At 44.9% G+C, this 25,229-nt stretch overlaps 1 protein-coding gene across 1 annotated transcript in view; it reads right to left on the bottom strand.

Moving 5' to 3' along the window:
* The window catches only part of PRAG1 (PEAK1 related, kinase-activating pseudokinase 1), a gene marked incomplete at its 5' end in the record, with an annotated part of 47,095 nt that extends 24,590 nt beyond the window's left edge, over positions 1-22,505 (bottom strand). The window contains 2 exons of the mRNA XM_058524863.1: positions 18,431-20,274; positions 22,107-22,505. Coding sequence (XP_058380846.1) covers positions 18,431-20,274; positions 22,107-22,505 — 2,243 coding nt within the window. The remainder of the gene's footprint in view (positions 1-18,430; positions 20,275-22,106) is intronic.
* Between the last annotated feature and the right edge of the window lie 2,724 nt (positions 22,506-25,229).

Raw genomic sequence — 25,229 nt, forward strand, 5'->3', positions numbered from 1 at the left:
GTTTTGGTATAAAGGTTAAATTAGAATCATAAAATGAATTGGGAAATTTTTTCTCTTTTTCAATTATCTTATGTAGTTTATATAAGATAGGGATTATGTGTTCCTTGGAAGATTGCTAAAACTTGCCTGCAAAACCATCTAGGCCTGGTTGCAGTATACATGAGATCAGAAAAGATTTGTTTCTGATAAATCTAGGGCCAAAGTTTTGAGGACAGAGATCCAATAAACAGATCTCTGTATATAGGAACTTGCTATGTGACGAAGACAGTGTTGCACCAGTGATGGAAGGATGGACGTGTCAGTTCATGATACTCACACACTAGCTATTTACACTAGGACTAGGACAAAAAAAAAGATACAGCTGTATCTCACACCATGTACAAACATGAATTTTCAACAGAAAAAAAAAAAGCCAAGATTTTAAATTTGTTAGAAGAAAATATCAGAGAAAATCTTTATGATCTTGGGGTAGGGAAGGATCTCTTAAATGAGATTAAAAAAAAAAAAAAATGGAGGGGCCGGCCTAGTAGCATTGTGGTTAAGTTTGTGCACTCCACTTTGGCGGCCTGGGATTCGTAGGTTGGATCCCAGGCAGAGACCTACACACTGCTCATCAAGCCACACTGTGGCAGTGTCCCACATACAAAATAGAGGAAGATTGTCAACAGATGGTAGCTCAGGGCCAATCTTTCTCACACACACAAAAAGAACATAAAGGAAAAGATAGATAAATTAGATTACTTTAAAATTTAAAACTTCTGTCTGATAAAAAACACTATAAAGAAAGTGAAAAATCCAAACCTTGGAGTGGGCAATTCACACATTTGCAATCTACATAACTGTTCAAGTAGTGGTACCCAGAATATCAAAAGAATGCAACAGACAGACAAATGACCCCATTAAAAAAAGGCCAATGAATGTGAGCAGGCAATTCACAAAAGAAAAAAAATTAAAAATCACTCAACACAAGAAACGATGATCAAACTTACTAGAAATCAGATTATTAAAAAAACAAGATTTCGGGGCTGGCCCTGTGGCGTAGCGGTTAAGTGCGCATGCTCTGCTGCTGGCGGCCCGGGTTTGGATCCTGGGTGCGCACTGATGTATCGCTTGTCAGGCTATGCTGTGGTGGCATCCCACATAAAGTGGAGGAAGATAGGCACGGATGTTAGCTCAGGCCAGTCTTCCTCAGCAAAAAGGGGAGGATTGGCATGGAGGTTAGCTCAGGGCTGATCTTCCTCACAAAAAAAAAAAAACAACAAGATTTCATTTCACACCTATCAGATCAGTCTGGCAATGTCAGATACTGTTAAAGATGAGGGAAAATGGAAACTTTCTTGCACTGTTTGTGGGATTGAAGATTTGTACACACACACACTTTGGATGACACTTTGATGAATCTTGTAACATTGATTGTGCACATTCCGGTAATGAAGTTACTCCATTTTTAGGTATATATCCTTGAACAATGATATTCAAATGACCGGCAGTGAATGAATGGCTAAGTCAATTTAGTGAGTCATGGTAGTTTACTGACCAGCAGTTTAGTTTACGTTAACAAAACAGAACAGATCAGAAAATACGAAAATAAATAGTAAGGTTTGTGAAACTTTTGTTTCAGGTGTGTGTGTGCATGTGGGATCACAATATTAAATATATTTCTTTTGGGGGTCCTGGTTAAAAAAAGGTTAAACATCATTGCTCTAGAAGAGGGGTCAACAAACTTTTCCTTAAAGGGCCAGATGGTAAATAGTTTAGGCTTATGGGTCATTTAGTCTCTGTTGCAACTACTCAACTCTGCTGTCTCATCAGGAAAGCAGCCATAGACTGTGTGTAAATGAATGGGCATGTTTTCCAATAAAACTGTATTTACAGACACAGATGGCTGGCCTGTATGCTGTAGATTACTGACTCCTGATCTAGAACAGCCTTGTCCAACAGAAATATACTACAAGTCATATATATAATTTTAAATTTTTTAGTAGCCAAATTATAGGTAAAATTAATTTTAATAATATATGTTATTTAACAAAATATGTCAAAATACTGTCATTTCAACATGCAATGAATATAAAAATTATCAATGAAATATTTTACATTCTTTTTTTTCACTCTAAGTCTTCAAAATCTGGTGTGTATTTTACATTGCACATTGCAATTTAGACTAGCCACATTTTAAGCTAGTGGCTACCATAGTGTACAGTGCAGATCTAGAGAAACTCTCATATGTGGACAAGGCTGTATAGTGTCACTAACAGCAAAAACAAAATTGTAAACAGTCCAATGTCCATCAAAAAAGGAATGGATACATTGTGGTATAGTCCTACAATGGAATACTATAGAATACTCAAAAATAAATGAACTTGATTTTAATGTACCAATACAAAAATGATTCTTAAAATAGTGAATATTAAAAGTAGCTTGCAAAAGGCTCAAGTACAGTGTGATACCATTTACACACTTTTTAAAACACATACAATGCTATATATTTTTTGTCTATCACATATTTGTAGTAAAATGGAAATAATACTCATCAACTTCAAGATGGTAATTACTTTGGGTAGCAGTGGGAAATTGAAATGGAAATTGGATAGGGAGGGGTCTTCCACTGTACCTGTAATATTTTATTTAAAAAAATCTAAAACAAACGGCAAAATGTTAATACTCGAAAAATCTTAGTGGGACACAGGAAAGTCAGTTAAATTATTCTTTGAACTTCACTGTATGCTTGAAATATTTGATAAATTGAAACTGAACATTTCTAGAAGGAAAGAAGGTCACTAGAGCCTGAAGGAGCCCAGGCAGGGCCACTCCTCTTGACTTAATTGCTGAGCCTCCGACAGGCAAAGAGCACAAGGGATGACCCAGCGGGATTTCCACCAGGCCCCACGTGAGAGTTGGTTCCACCACAGAATAGCCTCGTGGATGGAAAAAGTTACTTCTCAGACCCAAGAACTCTTCTGAGACTTTGGGAATTAATTCTTCTGCATCTAGTTACTATGCAAGAGAAGTTATAGATTTAAAGACTCACCAAATGAATGCAGACAAAATCAGACTACTCCTGTGATTGCAGGATAAGGTTTCCACCGCGTGTGTGCATGTGTGTGTGTGTGTGTAGGGAACTGGGGAGTCTCCAAAAGCAGACCTTGGTAAATCTTAGTATCCTAGCCACAAGTAGAGTTCTCATGGCTTCTGAGGATATTACAGCTGTTTCTCTACTAAAAAAGCTCACGTAGCCCATGTTCCCTCCAGGTAACTAAAACTCAACAGGCATTTGGAATGCTCAGGTGTATGGGGAGGGAAAGGGGTGACCTTCTGTCTTAATAGCAAAATCTTGGGAGTGATGACTCTTTCATACTAACTGCATCAAAAACCTTCCACCTTGGAAACCCATGTAATATGCACTCTTAGAGAACTGTCACTTTAATTAGGGAATGAGCAAAACTTCATCAGATTTAAAAATGAAACGGGAAGCTTGCTGTGAGAGCACAGACTGACAATCCAGTTGTTTTCGTATCTTCGGTCTGTGTGCACAATAGATTTCTTAAAAATCCTTAGAAAAGGCTTAATATTCCAAAAGTGACTTTTCTGAGCCCTAATGGATTGTTCCGTCAGACATAAGGCCACAGGACAGTCTGAGCACACTCAACAATGCATGGGGAGACTATACTTATTTTTTTGAAGGCACTTTTCCCTCATTAACGATAGTTTGATTTGTCTTTCATAAAACCGGTACAAACCATCTATAAGATGAAATCTGATGTCATGTAATTTAAGGAAGTGGCTGGAATGGGCTAAACCACATGCTCTAGTCTTTCCTCTTTGGGTGGTGAATAACATTCTTATCAGCTGCAGCTCGAGCACGGCCCGCACAGATGTCCCTGCTCACGCACTGTGATAAACGGCTTGTGCTTGCTCAGACTTCCTTTCCTGCCTCCCCTTGTTGATTAGACACAGTCACAGGAGACGAGGGTGAAATACACGGCCAGTGGCACAGTGTCCTCAGAGACGCTGAGCCCTGCAGCTGCTGCCCAGTGTTTTCAGAATGGCTTTTCCCCTCATTGTCCTAAGAGAAAGAAACCTTGCCAGAAGTTTTCTCCATACTGTATTGGTAGAAAGCTGGAAACAAATATCCAGCCGGAAGAGCCATCTGCCAGACTTCCTCATTTGTAGGAACAAGCCTCATCTAAAAATACTCCCCAGGCTTTCAGAATGTCCGAAATTCCTTAACGGACACCGGGCCCCAGTGTGTGGCAGACTGTATCTCTGACTTCACATGGCTGCTGGAATCCTCATACGACAGCACAAGGGAAAGTGTCACTGAGGGAAATTGTCATTCTCACTGCCCTGACTTTTGTTTTTAGTTCACATAGATTCTTTGGCTGAGAGCTTTTTCCCTCTGGAACAGAGGACACGAACACTCAACGCTAGCGTGCAGTTTTCGACTGGCTCTCTCGACCCTAGTACACATTCACGCCACAAAGTCTTTGGATTGGTCAAATTCACTGCTAGGTTTAGTGAGGGCCTGAAGAAGACCTTTGAGGTAGCTCTGAAGGCATGCACACATTAGATAATTCTAGATACATTTTTTCGGTTACAAAGAGAAGTGAAAACAGGTTGGTTTTAGATGCAAATAAAGCAAGTCATGCCTAAATGAAAGAAGAGCCTCTTACCATCCTAGACTCCGGCCGGTGGTGCCGTCCTCATCAGCGTGGCCTCCCAGAACCCTGTGATGGGCTGGGTCACTGACTGGGGGGTCCCGTGGAGCAGCCCTGAGGATGAAGGGCCAGCTACAGCAGCCAGGAGTGTCTTGTCAGCCTGCTGTGATTTCACCAGCTCAGAGCTCCCCGTTTCCCTTCAGTTCCTCTCTGACTTTTCTATAAAATGCACTTCCTGCAAAAGCACAGGAAAATAGGGACGGCTCTGCCTCTGTGACCTGCAGCTTTCAATCTCCAATTGTCTTGTTGGGCTCCATCATTAGAAGCAATTCAAATACAGTCTCAAGTACATTGTTTCACTCCATTTATTCTCCACTATTTGGCCACATCCTAAAGTCAAAATCATTAAGCGATTCAACCTGAAACGCCAAGGTTGCTTTGTGAATAAGAGCCCCGTTTTTAACTTATCGTATGCCCATATTACCTTCAGTGTATCCCCCATCCTGTCTATTTTGAATAGCATTCCCAAGTTTTCATCAAATATTGACTGCCTACTCTGTGCTGAGCACTGTGTTAGGTGTTGGGGATACGACAGTGAGTAAAAATGACACCATCCCTGCTTCAACAAACCTACAATCCAGTTGATAAATATTATCAAGCTCCTATAAAAAAGTATCCAGAGGGTTCTGTATACTTCACACACATCTTCAGAAAAGGTTTGCAGCCCTGAGGTAGAGCATCCTGACGCAAAATCTTTCTAAAATACTGCTCTCATAATGATGGCCGACCCTAAAGAGTCTTACACAGAGCTCCTGTAAGGATTCTTGACCTCAGCCACCACATTGGATCAGCTCAGGTCCTTTGTGGTGACACACACCCCAGATTTTCTTTGACACTCTCAATTTCAACTATTTTCCCCCACTGTCCATACATTAGAACACACGCCTAGATTTCTTGTTTGGAAAAAAATTATCACCATTTTGGTTAATATACTACTACTTCCCCTCATAAGTCCTTTGCTCCAATTGGGTTAGTCTCTCATTGTCCCCAAAGCACCCTGCATTTCTGTCCCCACCCTGGCGCAGAGGAAACAATTCTCTCTTCCCTTCAAACCTTTCCATCCTCAGCATCAGTATCACTTACCTACAAATTCCTCCCAAGCCATTTTCAGTCTTCTCTGCCTGATCTGTCCCCTCTGGAACTCACATTGAACTGAGTCTGATTCATATCACTGAGCATTTGGTCATAATCCTGGTTAGATTATTCTAATTGTTTCATGTGAAATAGGCTTGTTACCACCCCCAAATTATAAACTGTTTGAGGAGCTGTGTCATAGTCAAGACACGCTGGAACACAGAGTAATTATTAAATACTTCTTGATTAAGTTTATCTGCCTGAGTTTCAATAACTCGGTGGCATCTGGGAGGATAAATGTTTCCTTTAAGAAAAGAATTACACTTGCCCAGAAAAACTTGCAAAAGGCAGGAACACTGAGCAAACAACCCTCAGGAAAGCTGCATTCAGTAGCTGAATCTTTCTCATATCTACAAAATACAACAGTCCCCAAATATCCTGAATTTGCACACATCTCATAGTTTTTAAATTTTTCTTTTTTCCAGGAGATGGGAGGAGCAAGGCAGATGACTAACCTGGAAAGGTTTTTATTGTTTTTTTCTTTGGTGTTCTTTGATGAAGATGCTAAGGGGTTATTTTGCAAGTGTCTATGTGCCACCTGAAAGAAGCAGTATCTTAGTTCTGCTCTGGGGGCCTGTTTCCCCACTGATCTATTTGCATGTATAAAGATAGGAAATCAGTTTCATTTTTGGTCAGATGACCTCTACGGTCCCCATGGTACAGGCCTGTTAATTTGCGTTTGCAGTTAATGCACTAGTGACCACTGGGGCTCTGCAAGCTGAAAAACCCTTTGGTTCCACCTGAAGATGAATGCACTTTGCATTCAGTGGAAACCATTTAAAAATAGGAATAAAGCCATACTTATTTTTAAAGATAGACACACACACATGTTGAAGTTACTAGTTAGTTTTAGACAAGGATAAAAATGCTTAAATTGGTCATATGGAAATTTGCAGGCATTTGCCCTGACTATATACAGATATACTTTGGCATTGAGAGATGCAAATATTTTTAAAAGATGACCTTTCAGGTTTCAGAAATTCAAAGTCCTCTATTTGTGGCCCCAGTCTGCATGGTTGTGTTCTTTCCTGAAGAAGCTCTGGGCTGCCTGGTGCAGGAGTGAGGAAGGCAGATGTGTGGGGTTACCTAGCATGGAGAGATTTCAGCTAAGGCTGAGGACAGGGAGACAAGCTGTTGAGAGCAGGTAAGCGAGTGCTAAAGAACTCATGACCCCATCACCCAGTCCACTACACTTTCATCTACAACACAATCACCTAAGAACAATGAGTCTCCAACTCCTGGCCTGGAAAGTCAAGGAAGAAGCTCTTACATCTGTTCACACAAGGGGCAGATGGGAAGAGAAGATGAAAAGGAGATGAACAACAAATGGAAGTCAGGACTCAGCAAGTGCAATTCACAGAAGGGCACCTCCCACCAGCTGGCCTGTAGTATGGGAAGACCTTCAGGAGCCTTCAGAAAGAACAGTGATGCAAGCATTTGAATAACTTCCCAGATGGACTTTAGAGTCACCTAGGAAGGCCGGTGATGTGGTGGTTAGGGGCGTCAACTCGCTGCCTGGGTTTAAGTCCTGGCTCCACTGCTTAGGGGCTGAGTGCCTTGGAAAAGGCACTTAATCTCTCTGTGCTTGAGCTTCCCATCTATAAAATGAGGATAACAATAATACTTACTCTCATGGGGCTGTTAGGAAGATTCAATGAGTTAACATTTAATAAGCGCTAAAAACAGCATCGGGTACATTGAAAGTGCTAGTTGTATAGAAAGATGGATGGATGGGTGGATGGATGGATGGATGGGTGGGTGGATGGATGGATGCATGGATGGATGGATAGGGAGAGAGAGACAGAGACAGAGAGAGGACTTTAGCAGCCCCCAGTAAACCCAGTAATTCTTTTTGCTACCTGGATAGAAGTAGAAGACAGCAGATGAGCTAGACATTTCACTCTCTCTGGATACCTCTACTTTTATTATGGTTCTTTAAAGAGACTCAAAGAAGAAAATTCACTAGAGTGATGCTTTGAGTACATGCTTTATTCTAAAATAACTAGGAAGAGTTGATTTGTCCATCAACCAGACCACGGTTTTAATCTATGTCTCAAGAGCTGGGTATTTTATAGTGTAGTCCCTGGTTCACAAGCTGACATACTCCTCAGCTGGCCAGGTTGTTTAGCTCCATTATACAAAAATTTAGAAACAGAAGAACCTCTTTTATTATATAAGCCTGTGTTCCCTCCACAAAAAAAAAGAACCTCCCATGATTCCTTCCCCCTTCACACCACCTCCCCAGCCTCCGGCACAAAGAGGACTCTGGAGATTGACTAAACCAAAACAGTAGCAAGTTGTTACTCACCAACTTAGGAAGTGCTGCTGTTCTAGTCCTGACCTATTCCTGCTGGAATCCATCCACCAAGATGATCTGTGCCTGACCAGAATCTTTTTGTTTCTAAACTACTGGTTTTGGCAACCCTGCTTTCAGAATTCTCTCTCTCTCCTTCGCTTGATTCAGCGAATATTTCAAATCCACTTTGTTGACACAGCTTCTGAGCCCAACTATTTGGCTTAAGAAATCTGTATGTATTTATATTAGACTTCATTCCTACCCTCCTGGCTCAGGAGATTCAGGCTATTTGTAACAAAGCTACCAGGATGATTTACTTCTCCACTCCCCGCTCTGGTCTAGCCTGTTGCTCAGTAAGGATGAGGTTCGCCTCCCACTCCCAGGCCAGTGTTTCAGCACTCTCTTATGTGCTCCTCAACAGCTCCATCTCCCTGTCCTCAGACTTAGCCAAAACCTCCCCACCCTAGGTAAGGGTTTTGGTCACCCAATTTCAATGTCCGGGTGGGGGAAGCTCCTAACACCACGGATTCTTGGACACAAGCTGGGTGTCCTACAATTCAACTCAATTCTGACGCTATCTACCTGGAGATAACATCAGATCCCAAAGGTTAAGAGCTCAGTCCCACAGTCCCCTGCCCTCTGTTGCAGATGCCAATTGCAAGTCCAGGTTGTCACCTGTGCTTCTGACTGACCAGCTACAGATTGGAGGTTCCAAAGACCCCCTCCTTTGGTTCGATTAATCTTCTAGAGCAGCTCACAGAACTCAGAGGAACATTTTACTTAAAAGGATATAACTCAGGAACAGCCAGATGGAACAGATGCGTAGGGCAAGGTATGTGGGAAGGAGCGTGCAGCCTCCATGCTCTCTCTGCCCACATCTCCACATGTTCGCCAACCTGGAAGCTCTCCAAACTCCATCCTTTTGGGTTTTAACGGAGCCTTCATTACATAGTCATGATTGATTAAATAATTTTAATCATTGGCCACTGGAGATTGAGTCAACCTCCAGTCCCTCTCTCCTCTCCAGGACGTCATGGGACTGAAAGTTCCAACCCTCTAATCACATGGTTGGTTTCCCTGGCAACCAGCTCCATCCTTAGGAGGGATCCAAAAGTCACCTCATTAACATAATAAAAGACACATTTATGGCTCTCAGCACTTAGGAAATTCCCAGGGTTTTAGGAGCTCTGTGCCAGAAATGGACGCAGACCAAATATATATTTTTTATAAATTACAATATCACACTAGGTAAATCCAAACGTCTTCTGTCTTCACTCTTGCACTGAGAAGCCCAGTGCTTCTCTAGGAAAGTACACCACCATGCAGACTGGAACCACAATTAATTCATGCTTCCTGACTTCATCTAGCTCTTGGGGCTCCCTGGCAATCATTGCACGTGACCTCTCATTCTCCAAAGCAGCTATTCCAAACTTCATCACTTTTCTTGATATTCTTATCACCATCCTTACCTCTCTCAAGTAAGTCCTCTCTTTATCTACCATCGTTCACAGTCTCTCTTCGTGTTCGTATTTACTTCAAGTGTAGAGAGGTGAGAGAATCATATGCCTCAATTAATGATACACTTTCCCATTGATCTGCATTATTTTAGTCTTTCTCTTCATCCCATCTCTACTCTAATTCTCTACTTTCCCAATCTCCCACTTCCAGGTACCCACACTGTATTTCCTTGGAGATATATATATCTTTGGATTTATCTTTAAAGAAGATATACTGTTACTTTGTGCTTTTAAAATTTATATTAATTACAGTGTGTTACAGATCTTGTTCTGTTTCTTAGCTATTTCACTCAATAACCACTTTAAGGTCCATTTGTTTCTACATATACATCTAGTCCATAGCTTCTGACTGCTATTAAGTATTTCATTTCATACTCACTACATTTGACGTTTCTATTTCCCTGGAGATGAATATCTGGGTTTGCTCCAACTACCTGCTACTATGAACAATGTTGTAATGATCTTCATTGTATACATTCCCTTATTGACTTGTGTGTGTGTTTCTCTGAGGCATATACTTAGGAATGAAGATTGTGGGGGCATAGTGTATTCTTATACTTAATTTTATTGGCTAATTCATATTAGCTCCACTTACACCAAGTCCTCAGTATTCAGTGATTAAATGACTGTCAAGATCAAGAAAGTCTCAGACTCTGAACTATAAGAAGAATCTTTTTCATTATCTTTCTCTGCTTTTACAGGAAGCACGGACAAGGATTGAAAGTAGGATAAGAAGTAAGATCAAGGGGCTGGATTTAGGATTCAGTGTACAGAAAATGTCCCTGTTTCAAGTTTTGGAGAGGACATGAATGTAGAGAAGACATTTTGAGAGATTTGAAGGGAGGTCACCAAGTAAGTATAACAGATCAGAGAATATTCCTGCCCCGGTTTTCTTTTACTTTCCCCTAGGGAGACATACTTTATTTAATAATATTTAATTTCCATTTTCAAACTATCCCTCTGAAAGATTCTGACATACCTCCTGCCCCTACTCCTTCACCCTCCAAACAGGGGCATGGATAATCAGAGCTACACACCAAAGAGGGTGAGACTAAGTGAACATACATTGTTTAACACGATTTAAGGACTGAAAGAGTAAATTTAAGTTCTATAAAGAGAAACAATACTTTAAATAATGGATAATTGACTTAATGGTAACTGTTATTTACTAAAATACAGAGCTCCAAAAATTTATGAAATATTCATAATCACTCTTTACAACTTATGAAATATTTATAATCACTCATTAAGAGGAAACAAAACATTCTGGCATGACAGTCTGAAATTTGAGGTTGTAATGAAAGAGGATGGCCATCTTCTGCCAAACACGTAGCTTAGGGCCGCCTGGGCTGGAAAGATCACAGATACCCTCCCAGGTATGGGAACACTTAGATTCTTAAATTAAGATGAGGAACAGTTCTTGACCATCAATGATTTTGCATTATAGATGGTAAACTTTAGATTTTAAAGCTGGACTGACAAATAGCTGGCACGAGTGTCTGCAGTCCCTCCTTGCATAACTTGCTTTCCTGAAGGGTGGGCACATAGCCTCACTGTTTTCCATGTGGACCTCCAGACTGCTACTCTAATTGATTGGAAGTGGTGTGGAGGATGCAATCTAAATGCCCTCATCATTCAAGAATATGAGATCACAAATTCTTCCTTTTGATCTGCACATACTAATAAGAATTATTTTAAGTGATATCCCCACTATGACTGATTTTAAAATTCTAAAGACTCTTCTGCCCTTTATTCCTGATCTTCAAGGTCATATTACTTATTAATATTTCGATTTATCTCAACTATTCTTGTATTTATCTAGTGTAGTTTTGTATTTTCATTCATTTTGACTGCCGTATAGAGCTCCTGAGGAGCAGGAGCCATTCTGAAGGGTTTTCTACAACTCAGGAACATACAGTGGTAACACCACCAGTTATTTGCCTAGGTTTTAGACTTTGGGAACATTTTTATAGCACATGCATTAGTGGGCATGAAATGACTAAAAACCAACTACCAGGAAGTCAGGGGGATCATTTGATAGTGGTAGATACTAAAATTAACTGGAGAGTAGAATATTTGAGTAAAAAGGGAAGGATTTTTCTAAAGTAGCCTTTAATCTGGAAGTTCCTCTTCTCCCCCAATGAGGAACAGTTGTTTATATGACTTCTTGTTAGAGAAGCCCAGAGAATAAGTCCTCCAGTGCACCAGACAAAGGCTAACAGAAGCAGGAACGTTTACAGAGTTATATGGGAACAGCATGAACACCCTTAACACTCAACATTTTTAGGGATCTGCCCAAAATTCAGCAGAAAGAAATAATAAGTGATTCCAGCACAGAGGATGAAGACTCTGATCTTAAACTGAAAGTTATCAGCTGCAGAAAGGGACGCTGAGTGTTCTTCGTAGTTGGTCTATCAACCCTGCTAGAAGGAAATACAAGTCCTTTCATGAGCACATTCATGATCCCAAAACAACAACAACAAATTACTTGCACCAAGTATAGAGAAAATTTCTCACCAACTGATGAGTTCCACACCCCAAAAGTAGGCTGGCCATTCTAGGAACAAAGTCCCTCTGATCACTTGATGGACAGAGGGGGCTTGATCATAGGGCCCAGGCTTGTGTTTGCAACCGGCCCCAGAGAGCATGGAAAATCTATTCTCAGAGAAGTGAAACCACACCCTAGAATTCCTTGCAACTCACTGATGGGGAAAAAAAGTCCTTAGTTGATTACTACCTGAAAGAAACATTCTTGCGGCAAGGGAGGGCTGGCTCCACACACCTGCTCAGCTTTAAAAAAAAAAAAAAAAAAGCAGAGTAAGATCCCAGTTGCAGAAGTGAAATGTACAATCTTTGGAGAGTAATTAATCTGTGAGAGGATGCGTTATGCCCACATGGTGTTTGCCCACCTTGAAGCATTAATAATTATTAACCTCAGCTTCTTTAACTCAAGGCGACAATGTGCCTCTGAGCAAGGCTAGCCACAGAATTACAATGGGGTGTCCAGTGAAATCTCAGGCCGAGATCTGTAATTCACTCCAGCCTTTTTTCTTTTCCTAATTCAACAATCCTTTATTGAATACCTACTATGTACCAGGCACTGTGCTGAGGTATCCTATGGGAAAGTCAAAGAAAAATGGTCCCTGTACTCCCAGGAGTTTACAATTTCTTGAGGAGATACAAACATGGACCCAATTTAATGTACTGCAAGACACACTGTGTTAACCACTGAAACAGAGGCATGAACAGATCACTGGGGCAACCCAGAGACCTGGGTTTCAGAAAGATACTTTGATACAAGTATTCAAAGCTACTTGTTCCTTTCTTCAACATTTCTTTTATTTATTTACTTTTTTGGTGAGGAAAATTGGCCCTGAGCTAACACTTGTTGCCAAATTCCCTCTTTTTGCTGAGGAAGAGTGCCCCTGAGCTAACATCTGTGCCCATCTTCCTCTATTTTATATGTGGGTCTCTGCCATAGCATGACTTGATGAGTGGTATAGGTCCGCACCCCAGATCTGAACCCGCAAACCCGGGCTGCCAAAGTGGAGCGTGCCAAACTTAACCACTACGCCACGGGGCTGGCCTCAACATTTCTTGATGTGCAAAGCACGGTTAGGTGGTTTTGGAAAAACTGAAATAAACAAGGTATGGTCTCTGCCTACAACGTTTATTTGACAAATATTTCTTGAGCATCTGTTACGTGCCAGGCACCAAACAGGATATTATGGGATTACAGATGGCTAAGCATGCTCTTTACCTTCAAGGTGCATCTGGCCTCTTTACTTTATTTTATAAATGGTTTATATGCCTGTACTAAGCTTGATCTTGGATCAGGTCAAAAGACAGTTAAAGGAAAGGCTGTTCTTCCACTATCCCTGGGCACCCTGAGCTTACCTTTGCATTACTGAACAGAGCACCCAATGCGGTGAGATTCCAGATGCTATGATAATAGTCTCATCAAAGGGAATCAAAGCACGGGTGATTTGGTTGTCATACTGCACATCTGCTGGTTTCATTTATACCAACCAAACCCTCAGGGGCCTTGAGAAGCAGAACCCCAGTCACTGGCTTCTTAGCACCTTGCACAGAGCCTAATAAAATAAGCAATTAGTAGATATCTGATGAATTAAATAAAGACTCTCCAATCCCTAGCCTTAGCCATGGATGTACATTTTCAAAAATGGAGAGAATGTCCTATGTATTTTATATATACTATTGTTCAACTCAGGGATTTTTTTTCAATTACAAAATAGGAAGCTAGGAATCAGTTTTAATTCTCCCTGCATCATTAGATGTCCAGTGTTTTCAGGTTCTAGCCACAAACTCATGGGAGGAGGCCAGCTATTAATTTGCCCTGGCAGGGAGCAGAATATAAACTTGTATTGTTGATACATGTGCTTTGTTCTGTTTGCCAAACTCTATATGTAAATGTGTGGGGCAATTTCTTCCCCTGAAGTATGCCCAGTATTCGTTCTCCCCTCCACTTACTTGACCTTCAGCTTACTTATTTCAGTTTTGTCAAAAAGGCTAAATATAGTCAGAGAAGATTCTTGAAGCAAATATAGTGCTTTCTAATACAAACTGTGATTTTCAAAACGCCACACGGAAAAGCCCATTACACACCACGACTATGGGATTTTCCAGTAAATTGCTGCCATCCCACCATAATCCACTACAGCAGAAAGTGCCTCAATAAAGCATCTGGAGCTTTCATCAGATTGGATATGGAGCCTGGAGACAAATGCCCGTCTTGTTCATTCTGCTCCCCTCCGCGGGGCTCATGCCGAGAGACCACGTTACAGAGAGACCACACAATGTAGTTGTCTCGATTCCTCTGGTTAGCAAAGTGGCCACTTTTGTGGACAGAAAAGTGCTCCTTCTATGACACTGTTACCACCTGTCTCCTGAGAAGCAAGGTGGGAGGGAGGGGGCAAAGGGAATTGAGAATGAGCAAAGCCCAGTGACAGACTCAGTCTCTGCTCCCCAGGATCCCCGCAGAGGAGGGGAGGAACTTATTTAAGTAGGGGGTTAAAATTACAATTAGCATGAGTGATAACTTTAAAACCTCTCTCACTTTCTTGGAGAAACTTTTCTTTCTTTCGATTAGTCTCACCTGGGGCCAGACCGTTTGGCGACTAAAACCATATAAACCTGTCTTATGTCTTCTTCGCCTGCCGTCCTCTAATTCCACCTCTGAGTTCAGGCCTATCAGCCTAATTTGGGGTTTCTTTGCAAAATGCTTATCTGCGCTAATCTGATGATTCTCCCTCAACTGACCTTGTCACTCAAAAGCCATAAGTCATTTAAAACCAGCTTTGCATCTGTGAGGAAATAAAAGGCAGAAATAAATTTGATTCTTTTGCATCTTAATTATTTCCCCAGGCACTGCTGCTCTCCTTAAACCACCTTAAGTCTTGAACGTGACATTAAACTAAGAAGTCCACACTTCCTTCCTGCAGTTTTTAGGTTTTTTTGTGTGTGTGAGGAAGATCGGCCCTGAGCTAACATCTGCCAATCCTCTTCTTTTTGCTGAGAAGACTGGCCCTGGGCTAACATCCATGCCCATCCTCCTCCACTTTATATAGGATGCCACCACAGCACGGTTTGACAAGCGGTGCATCGGTGCGCGCCTGGGATCCGAACCGGTGAACTCCGAGCCGCCGCAGCGGAGCACGCGCACTTAACCGCTTGCGCCACCAGGCCGGCCCTAGTTTTTAGTTTCTTAAGCAGCAGTGCTTGTCTATCTTCACCTTCAAACTCTGCCCTAAATTGGGGCAGGGGTGACCCAGAGACTCTGTGGGGTCCATCAGTCTAAATAGGTGTGAGCTTGTGTGAGCAGGAGGTTGCCTTGGCAACAGGCAGTAAGGAAGGACCCAGACTCTGCCTTACCTGCCCAGTAGGAGGGGTGGGCACCCGCTTAAACACCTCTAAAGGGCTTTCAGCACATGAAATGAGCATCTAGAGCCTTTGTCCTACATGGCATTACAGCAAGAGGTTTCTCAGGAACCCCGATGGGAGTTTACAGCGGACAATCTCTTAGACAGATAAGCTACTGCCAAACATTCAAAATAAGACCACATGGAAAGCCAACTCACTCTCAACATCTACAGTCAGTTTCATAAAACAGGACCATAGGCAAACCAGAAAATCATTCTCTGTTCTTCCATAATGGCCCTAGAAAGCAGATGGATCTAAGTGTAAGCAAAAAGTCACACTGTAATGCATGAAATGACCCCTTTCTCCAGAGTTTTGCATGTACACACTACACATCATGAGATCCGTTACCTTCGTTTGCAGGTGAGGCTGATCCTTAGAAACAGGACCCATTTAACAGATGGCCCATGTGAAGACATTAGGTTAATCTTGTATGTCGCTCAAAGACCTTCCAACATTTTTCCATCTTAGAAACTGACATCAGCCTGCTATAGTTACCAGTATGGCACTAGAATTGGTATTGGATCAACCGTGGGCTACATTCTCATTAATGCTCTGATTTGCCATCACCTGAGCTGCGAAGTTTGAAGACTGTGGGTCCCTGACACCCTCTTCAGAGGAATTCAGTAATTACTGAGTTCCAGAATTAAAAGTTAGCTTATGGTCCCAAGCCTTTTATGCTCTTTTATCTCTTCACCCAGGAAATGAGATGATTCAAGACATAACGCCTGTAATGCTTGAAAAATCTTCCCCAAATGAAAATATATACTAGTTTGATTTATTTTAAATAGTACCAGATGCTCTTTTCTTTTTTCTGTGTTCCCTTAAGCTAGTTAATTTTATTTCCTAGATTTTTCTCCCAAAAGTCTTGAAAATAAGAACTTTTTTTTTTAAGAGCTGGAACCCAGAACCTCTGAGATTCCCACCTGGTTTGAGCTGTATATGACCCAATGATTTTATCATAACAAACTGGGCAATAAACTATGATTTCCACCCAGATGCTAATAAAACCCTACCTGAGTCATGTTGCTATGGCGACTGGGGTTTCTCCAAGCTCTGTGATTCTTAAGCAAGAAAGTTTTGGTTCCTTCTCCAGGGCTCAGGTGGTGTTCCTGGGATTGGGCCAGGCCTGTTCCTACAGGGTGTGGGTGTCACGGCCACAATCAACAGCTCGGGGTGGCTTTTGCCTACATAATAACTAACCTCTGCATTGGATTCTGTTCCTTTCATGTGAGGCTTTCAACAACATGGTGTTATAAAAATATTGCTATCACCATTTCATTTGAGAGAAGAGTAACCTGGAGGCTCAGTCATGGCAAGTGGCTTGCTCAAGATCACTCAGCCTGCAGGTGAGACGGATGCAACATGAACTTGATTTTCTGATGCCAGAGGCTGTGCTTCTCACTAACCTACCCAGGTCTGAGGCAGACAGAGCCATGCCCACATTACTCTCATGCCCTATGCCCACGGATGTGCCCTATATGTTTAGCAGAGGCTTTGGAGCCAGACTGCTGGGTATGGCTGTGTAACCTTGGCAGATGACTTCAGCTCTATCTCTGTTTTGTCATCTGTAAATTGGTGGTGGTAATTCCTACCTCCAAGGGCTGTTCTGAGGAGCAAACGAATTAATGTGTCTAACTCTCTCGGATCCGTGCCCTGCCCATAGTAAGCGCCATATAAATGGGAACTTTTCTTAGCTGCTGAACGCTTCATTCATTCAGGGTGTTAAAACTGTAGCCAAAGAGAGTCTGCAGGCACCTGAGGATCTGGAGGGTGTCTACTCTGCACGGTAGGCGGCCAGTGCAATACCAGAACAAAGTCGTGGTCATGGAAAAAGCCTATGTTAGAACGCATCACAGCCTGAGAGGCCTTGATGTTCAAAGTAAGCTGTCACAGCTGTTTCTCTCTGCGGTCAATTCCCTGCTTCTGACATCAACCTGGAGGCATAAGAGCCAAAACAGAACCACCGCAAATGACACGACGAGAGAAAGTCTGTTCAGGAAGGCTGTCATTTTTTGAAAAACAGCAGGTTTCTCCTTTCCCTGATAGCAATCGGTTTTTTTCTCTAATAGAGAGAAATTTTTTTTCCAGAATTTAAATTCCTTGCACAACTCAATACCTTAAAAAGGGCATTTATTTTTTCTTGAGCCTTTGAAAGGCACTTTAAACTAGCAGGAGCTACCAATGAAGCAGTGGCAAAAGCTGTGTGTTTTTCGTTTCAGCAGCTGAAACGAAACTACTTTTTTTTTCTTTAAAAATATACATCTCAGGGTTACGAACCACGTGCAGAGCCTCCTACTATTCTGCTTTTGGCCCCAAGGCCTAATTGCCATCGTGGTAACAGTTTCTGGAGCACACATGTGGCATGGTCCATTTTTCTCCCCATCTCTTCGCCCCTCCAAATTCTGTAGCAGAGCCTCCTTAGGCCTTCTGTTGCATGTTTAAATGGAGAATTTCAGGGATTCCTTGAAAAAGGCTGCTGAAGATACTTCAGAGAGATGAAGAGAAAAAGAGCACCAAATTATAAAATTATGAGCACCAGGAAAGAGCAACAGCTTGGCAGTGCTTCTTGGAAAGATTCCTTGCAAATAACCAATCCCAAGCAAGGCATCCCTTGGAGGTTTGTTTGCTGACTACAAACATGAACAACTCTCAGAAATTTACATACAGGCTCAAGAGAGCCTTTGGGCAGAGGGTGGTGCCCGGAGGTCAGGACTCTGAGCCTGCCTCTGAAGCCATTTGGTAAAGGAGGCAAAGACAAAGGTTTCTGGAAGAGCCCTCTGTCCTGCTAGATGAGCCCCGAGTCACACACAGACAATAGTACTCACCTCGACTTTGGAGGCGGCGGAGGAGGCGAGAATGCCTCCATCCCACTTCTGTCCTTGGGGAACTCAAAGGCAAAAGAGGCCGATTTGCTCATCCCAGTCCCGGCTTTGCTGTTCTGCTCAGAGGAGCTGTCTGTGGGGTGCAGACGGTGCCAGGTGGAGGAGTTGGAGGGGTCCGTGGTGCCATTTTCCATCTCTCTTCCCCTTTGATTCAAGTCCTGTTCCAGCTCCTCTTCTTCCTCTATCCGGCACTGTCGACTCCAGGCCCCAGTCTGGTACCGGGATCGCCTCTGGTCCAAGGCTGAGGTGGTGGCGGCAGGCGGGGGGCACCTGATGGAGTCACTAGTGGGGATACCATTGGCCCGGCAGGAAGAAGCGGGGTCAGCGGGGCCCCTGGAGGAAGGCTGGGGCCCAACGCCGCCACCAGAGCTACCCTCGCTGAGGTCAGACAGTGGGGAGGGAGATGGTGACACCGGGGACCCTCCGGGGCTACTCTTGGACAGCTTGGGGGGAATGGCAGGCCTCCCCTTGGGTGTGTTCTCACTTGCAGCGTGACGGTGGCTTTCCCTGGAGCTCAGCCTCTGGCCAGCTGAAGTCTCCTCTTCGCCTGCCTCAGAGTCCTGGCTCACAGGCCCGCGTGGCCACTGCACCCCCACTGCGGAGTCAGGGCTGCTCAGGTAGATCGTCCGGTGGTCCTCTTCTGGGTGCGCTGCCATGACTGTGATGGTGGCCGCCACCTGGGGGGCCATATCTGCCACGTGGGGGGCCACATCTGGGCCTTCCCGGTCCCGGCCCCAGCCAGATGCTGTTTTCTGAGCCCAGGTGTTAGCTGTCTGTACCTGGCCCTGCCCCTGAGCAGCTGCCACCTGTTCTGCCTTGGCCTGTGGCCTAGAAGGCCTTGGAACCTTCTTCCTCTTGGTGCTCTCAGCATAGATGGGTTCAGGCTGTACAGCTTCCCTGGGGTGGGCTGGGGGCTGGGGCTCCCCAGTTGGCCCAAGGCACCTGTTAGAGGTCACCACATGGCAGCCAGAGTCCTGCTGCTTCCCAGGCACAGCTTCCTTCATGAGGGAGCAGTAATCGCTCTCGAGATGGGGGGCGAAGGGGCTGCTGGTGCCGCTGCTGGCACTCCCACAGGAGAGGCCATCCGGAGAACTGGTGGCCTCTGAGGGAATGGACGGTTTCTTGGGGCCCAGGCGGGGCGGGTTCTCTGTCGGGCCCTGGCCACAGCACTCCTTCGGGAAGCTCAAAACTCGCTTCTCCTCTTCAGCCAGCCCCACACAGGATCTCTGCTCCCAACACGATGGCGAGCAGTCCCCTCCACCATGTCTGTGCCGGGAACCCTCAGCCTGTGAGGCATCCTTGGCAATAGGGCTCCCAGGGCAACAGTCCAGGATGGAGCAGTATTCTCCCCCTTCACTGTCCCCTGAGGGTGAGCATCTCTGATCGCTGTCATCCTCCGAGGGCAGGGACTCCCGCAGGGGCTGTGGAGAGGGGTAGGGCCCAGGGCCTTTGTGACAGCCAGATGTCATCCCCGCAAAGGCAGCCAGTTTCTGGCGGAAGCTCTCCTGAGTGGAGGTCAGCTCTTGGTAGGGAAACGTGGGTTTATCTTCTTGCCCAAGCTTCTCATCAGGGAAACTGACCGGGTGGAAGGCAGTGCTCCGATCCCCCCGGGCCTCTCGGCCATGCAGGCCGACCATGGCATACGCAGGAGGGCATCGAGAGTGGCCATCTGTGGAGGCAGGGGTCCCAGCAGGTTTCTGGAGGCCACGGAAGTTGCCCAGGTAAACTATCGGCACATCTTCCTGCTTCGGGAGGGGGAGCTTGCCAGGGGTTCGTCTCCAGATGACCTACACAGCCCCAAGGTTAAAAGACTTATGTTAGAACTTGTCAGAGAAAAAAGGAAGAGAGAAAAAGTGAGAGGGAAGGGCCGTGGCATTGCAGACTGTCTTCTGTGCTGCTCTGAGGACGCTCTGCAGCACGCCTACCGTCTGATCTCCCCACTGCCTTCTCTTCACTGCCAGGGCACCCGAGCCATTGGTCTGGCCAGATGCTGAGCTGCACTTCCCACCCATGGTCTGTAATTCTTTTGGCTTAAGTCTGTGAGGCAGGGGAAAAAAAGCGCTAAAAAAAGAACATTTTGCCTTCTCCCTCGAAACTGCCGGATGAGATAAGTTCTCTAATGGGTTTTGAAAATAGAGTTTTGGGTTTTGTTTAACTTTTGCTTTGAGTTCGTTAGTCTTTTGATAACTATGTCACAATGCATTCCTGAAGGAGCCAAAGCTACAAGGCTTTTTAAAACTCCTTGGGTGGGTGGCGTGGGGGCAGGGGGCAGGAGGTGAGCGGTGGTTTCTGAGCTGGGTCCCGGCTTCCTTATTTATTATACATTTCTTCTCTCTGGGCCATGCCAAAGAGCTGTTCCTGCTCCCAGTTACAGGCAGTGACCTCCGGCTGAGCCTGCATAAGTGGCTGGACTAGTTGAGCTATGAGACAGACAGTGGACTGGTCATTCCCATCACTGAAGTCACTGTCCCCTCCTCCTTCCTTTCTAAAAGCTCCCCCATCCCCACTTACAGAAGCAGCCTCAAAGTAGGGCCTGCAACTGGCTCCTTTCCAAGATGATTCAGAACTTAAAGAGTCCCTGGCTCACGTCTGTGAAGGGTGAAGGTAGGGAGAATGGCCTGGTGAATGGATGGAGCCAGCTGAGGGGAAATGGAGCTGCCCTGAGGGGAATGGAGCTCAGCGCAACCACAGGAAATGTCTCTCTTCAATTAAGCTCCCCCTGATTTAAAACCAACCTCTGATTTCACATAAACTCACACACCCCTCCTGAGCCACTCACCACGATGGTTTAGGAAAACTAGAACAGGCAAAGAGGTCAAACAGGTGGCAAGCAGTTCTCCGAATATGTCCTAGACGGAGAGCTTCCTAGACATGTCTAGAGGCAGCAGGCTCTACGTGCCCTCTACATAATTTTATCTTTGTGAGGGTTACCTGTGGGATGAGCAGAATGGTCTAATCTCTAGGGATGTACTGTTTTTAGTGACCCTAGCTCAAAGCTGGTAAAACCCAAGCTTCGAAACTGAAAATATGAACACTGGCTGGGAATTGGATGATATCAAGGAATTACTGCTAATATTTTTAAGTGTGATAATGGCATTGTGGTTGTATTTTTATAAAGGCTTTATTTTTTAAAGATGTACTGAAATGATGCGATATCTGGGGTTTGCTTTAAAATCACAAGGAAGGGAGGATGGGGTGGGGGCAGAGCTGAAACAAGATTGGTCATGGGTTGATGACTGCTGACGCTCATGCTGAAGGGTGGATGCACGGGATTCGTTATGCAATTATTGCTACTTATGTATATATTTAAAATTATCGATTGAAGAATTGTAAACACTTTTTTAAAAAAAGCTTCATGTTATGTGTCCTTATATTTATCCAAATAAATAATTAATACAGTCTCCAAATAAACTTTGAGGGACTGGATTACTGGTTCTTAGCCTAAAGGGGCAGATAGAAAGGAGGGCGGCAGGGAGGATGGAGCAGTCTTGGGGCAGGCTGACGGGACGCCATCCTGCAGGAGTCTCGCTCTAACAGTGCTCCCTGGCTACCTGCAGTCACCAAGTGTTACGACAAGAACAGCCCCTGTAAAAATACCAGCGGTATTAGTCAGCCTCACCTGTGAGACGTCAGTGTTCATGTTGGCCTCTGTCCACACATCAGAGGCCTCGGAGCTCATCATGGTGGGCTTCACAGCGATGGTGGGCTTGGAGTAGGGCGAGCTGTTCACACCTTCATCTTCCAGGCGGCAGTTCTCAGGCCTGGGGGGCAGGCGCGGTGGAGGGGGCAGGCTGCCTGCTCTTGGCTGGGGGTGGCCAGGCGCCAGCTGGTGGTCGCTCCGCAGGCAGAAGCAGTTCTTGCAGGACCCGGGCTTCCAGATGTGCTCCACAAAGTCACTGCACGCAGACATTTTCGGGCTCTCGGGGTTCAGTCGGACGGGCTGGTGTACCTTGAGCGGACGGTGTGCTGGTTCATCTTGCGCCTGGCTCTCTGGCGTGGTCTTGTGGGAGGCAACTGGGGGTCACAGAGCAGCTTCCTGGAAAGCAGAATACTCACCTGGTCAGAGGTCTCCCCACCAGGGGACGGGTGCATTATCAATTCCAGTCTGGTTATTTGACTGGGGAGTAGAACGGGGAGGAAGGAGGACAGGAGGAGCAAAAAGGTAAAGATTAGTGTTCCATTTATTCCAAGGCCCTCATCCATTTGTCATAAGGCTCCTAAAGTCATTCCGGTGATGTGACCGTATCAGAGGCTGTAAAAACTAAACACAACTCTGTTACGTGAATAGAGAGCATAAAAGACATTTCAGTCTCCTAAAATCCTGAGCGCTTGGAGATTTGGGGACAGTAATGGGAAGAAACCACACAGGTTTGAGATGAGAAGCCTGAATCTCATTCATGCATTCATTCCCTGCTGCTAGGGGTCTAGAGCCTGGGACTCTGCCCCAGAGAAACGAGAACTTCAAAGCAGTACAGCAAATAAAGATGGTGGCTTCAGAGGATAAGAACTGTGTGAGCAGGGAGGCAGGCCAGGGCCCTGCCATCAGCTCTGTAATCCATACCTGTGACCAGGTGGAGATGGACTGGATGAGAAAGGGGAGTGGTGAGTGCTGGCCTGCCCCCCTGGGGAACCTCATTAGGAGGTCTGGCATCTTGGGAATTTGCCCCCCTCCTTATAAGAATAATTCCTTATAAGGAATAAGAAAATTCCTTATTCAATCCAGTGCTTAGTGGGGTCAATAAGGCTGGAGCTGGGGGCTGAGGGGGAAAAGAAAGAGAAATGCAAGATCACTACAGTCCTGTGGTCCAGGGGTGGCTGGATAGAATCTAACAGAGGGAAGAGACTATCACACAGTTATTTTTCCCTATGGTAACCCTGGAGGTAAGGCAGTCTGCTTGCTGAAAGAGTTAGTTGCCTCTGAGTAAAACTGAAGGCAGAGAGTTTGCACCATAGAACTTAGTAAATTCACCGTTGAGGAGGAGCTCAAATGGTTGAGGATATTAACCAATTAACATGAAAAACACCGTCAGGTAGCTGTTATCCCCATGATATAGATGAGAAAAGAAGGCAACGACATAAACTAAGACCTGTCCATAGACACAGAGAGTTTGGTGGTCCTAGAAAGAGAAGCCCATTTCGTTGGCAGCCCCCCAGCTCACGCGTCACGCGTCATTCAGCACACTGAGTCACTCGCCATTATCTGTTTGCTGCTCATTGCTCTCCTTTCCTCATTTAACTGAACAGACTTCCTCATGAGAATGTTCAAGAGAAAATCGTCCTTAAGAACCTAAGGTGAACAGATTCTCATTAAATAAGGAGGGTTTTGCCCTGGGGTTTGCTCTCCACTTTCTTCCCGTGAGAACTTGCTTTGAGGTTGATGCTCTCTAAACTGTCAACAGGACTAACTAGATGGAATGAACCAGGAGCCCCAGAGATCATTCCAGAATCTTTGTGGGAAGTGCTCTCTTTCTGGCCTCCCACACTCAGACAGGGGTGCTTTTTCAACACGTGCTGAAGCTCACTTTGCCTCCTTTCCCTCCAAAGTGCACCATGAAGCTAAATGAACACTCTGAAATGAAAGACAAGTATCTGTCTTCAGCCATCATTGTTAGGATCTTATGCATCCCTCTCAAGATGATTGCAGGTTAGGTTCTTCTCCCCTAAACACACCCATGTATCAGGTTCACTCTTTGCCAAGTTCCCCAGAAGAGGTCACTAAGCTTCAACAAGCAGAGGAGGATGGCAAGGACTTTTCTTTCTCCTACAATCTCAGGCCACAGACAGCTTTAGGCTCTGCTGCTAAATTTTGGAAGGAGGAAAAAGGGGAGGAAGAATTTTGGTGCTCAGTAGGGCAAGTCTCCATACCCCTGCCTGGTAGTGGGGAGTAGGTCCTTTCCTGGGGAGATGATGAAGGCTGCCTCGCTCTTCACCACCACTGAAAAAGACAGGCCCCTCTCTCCTGCAGGCAGAGGCTCCCACGCCCCTCAGTGGATGGAGGAAGAGAGCTTGGAAACCAGTTCTGTGTCAGCTCCTCACGTTCCTGAAGCTTCTCATAAAGCTGTGCTATCTGAGGAGGTGGGCGTCCAACCACTTCCTCGGGGCTACCACAGATTCACAAAGCAGCAGTTTTGGGTGGCCGCATCTCATTTCCTCCTCAACAGGCAACTGACAGCACAAGCTTGTCACGGTTGTTTGGTGCCAGAGGTCCCCCCCTCCTTAGCAGCCCATGGCCCACTACAGCCCTGGGACTCGTGGTAGGCTCTGGATTACTAACGTGCGAGAAGCTTCCTTTAGAACCTCTCAGCAGTTTATGAGGACTCTCTTCGTTCCCATCCTCAGCTCTGAAATTCTCTCACCATGGGCACAACTTTCGCAGCACAACTGCTCAGAGACGCACAGGTTTTTAAGAGGAAGTCTTTGAATGAGAGAACAGAATGCAGCCCTAGGCTTCTCACCATCATTGACTCACTGCATCCTGTTAAAACTGGTTTCTCAGTCGCGGCAAACAATTTACCACCAGGTCAAGCGAGAAAAGATTCTTTTCCAGTTCGATCTGTCTCGAGCGGTTCTGTGCCTGGAATTATCTCCTATTTGTTTTAAGTAAAAGATGAAACACTTAAGTGACGCTCACAAAGCAGGAGCCCAGAGCGCCTACCAGTGCCAGCTCTCTCCGTAGCCTGGGAATGGCAACTTCCCAGCCCACATTCCTTACCTCTGAGGGGAGGCGGCTCCCAGAATTATG

This window comes from Diceros bicornis, chromosome 29 (genome assembly GCF_020826845.1).
Source record: "Diceros bicornis minor isolate mBicDic1 chromosome 29, mDicBic1.mat.cur, whole genome shotgun sequence".
NCBI classification, from domain to species: domain Eukaryota; kingdom Metazoa; phylum Chordata; class Mammalia; order Perissodactyla; family Rhinocerotidae; genus Diceros; species Diceros bicornis.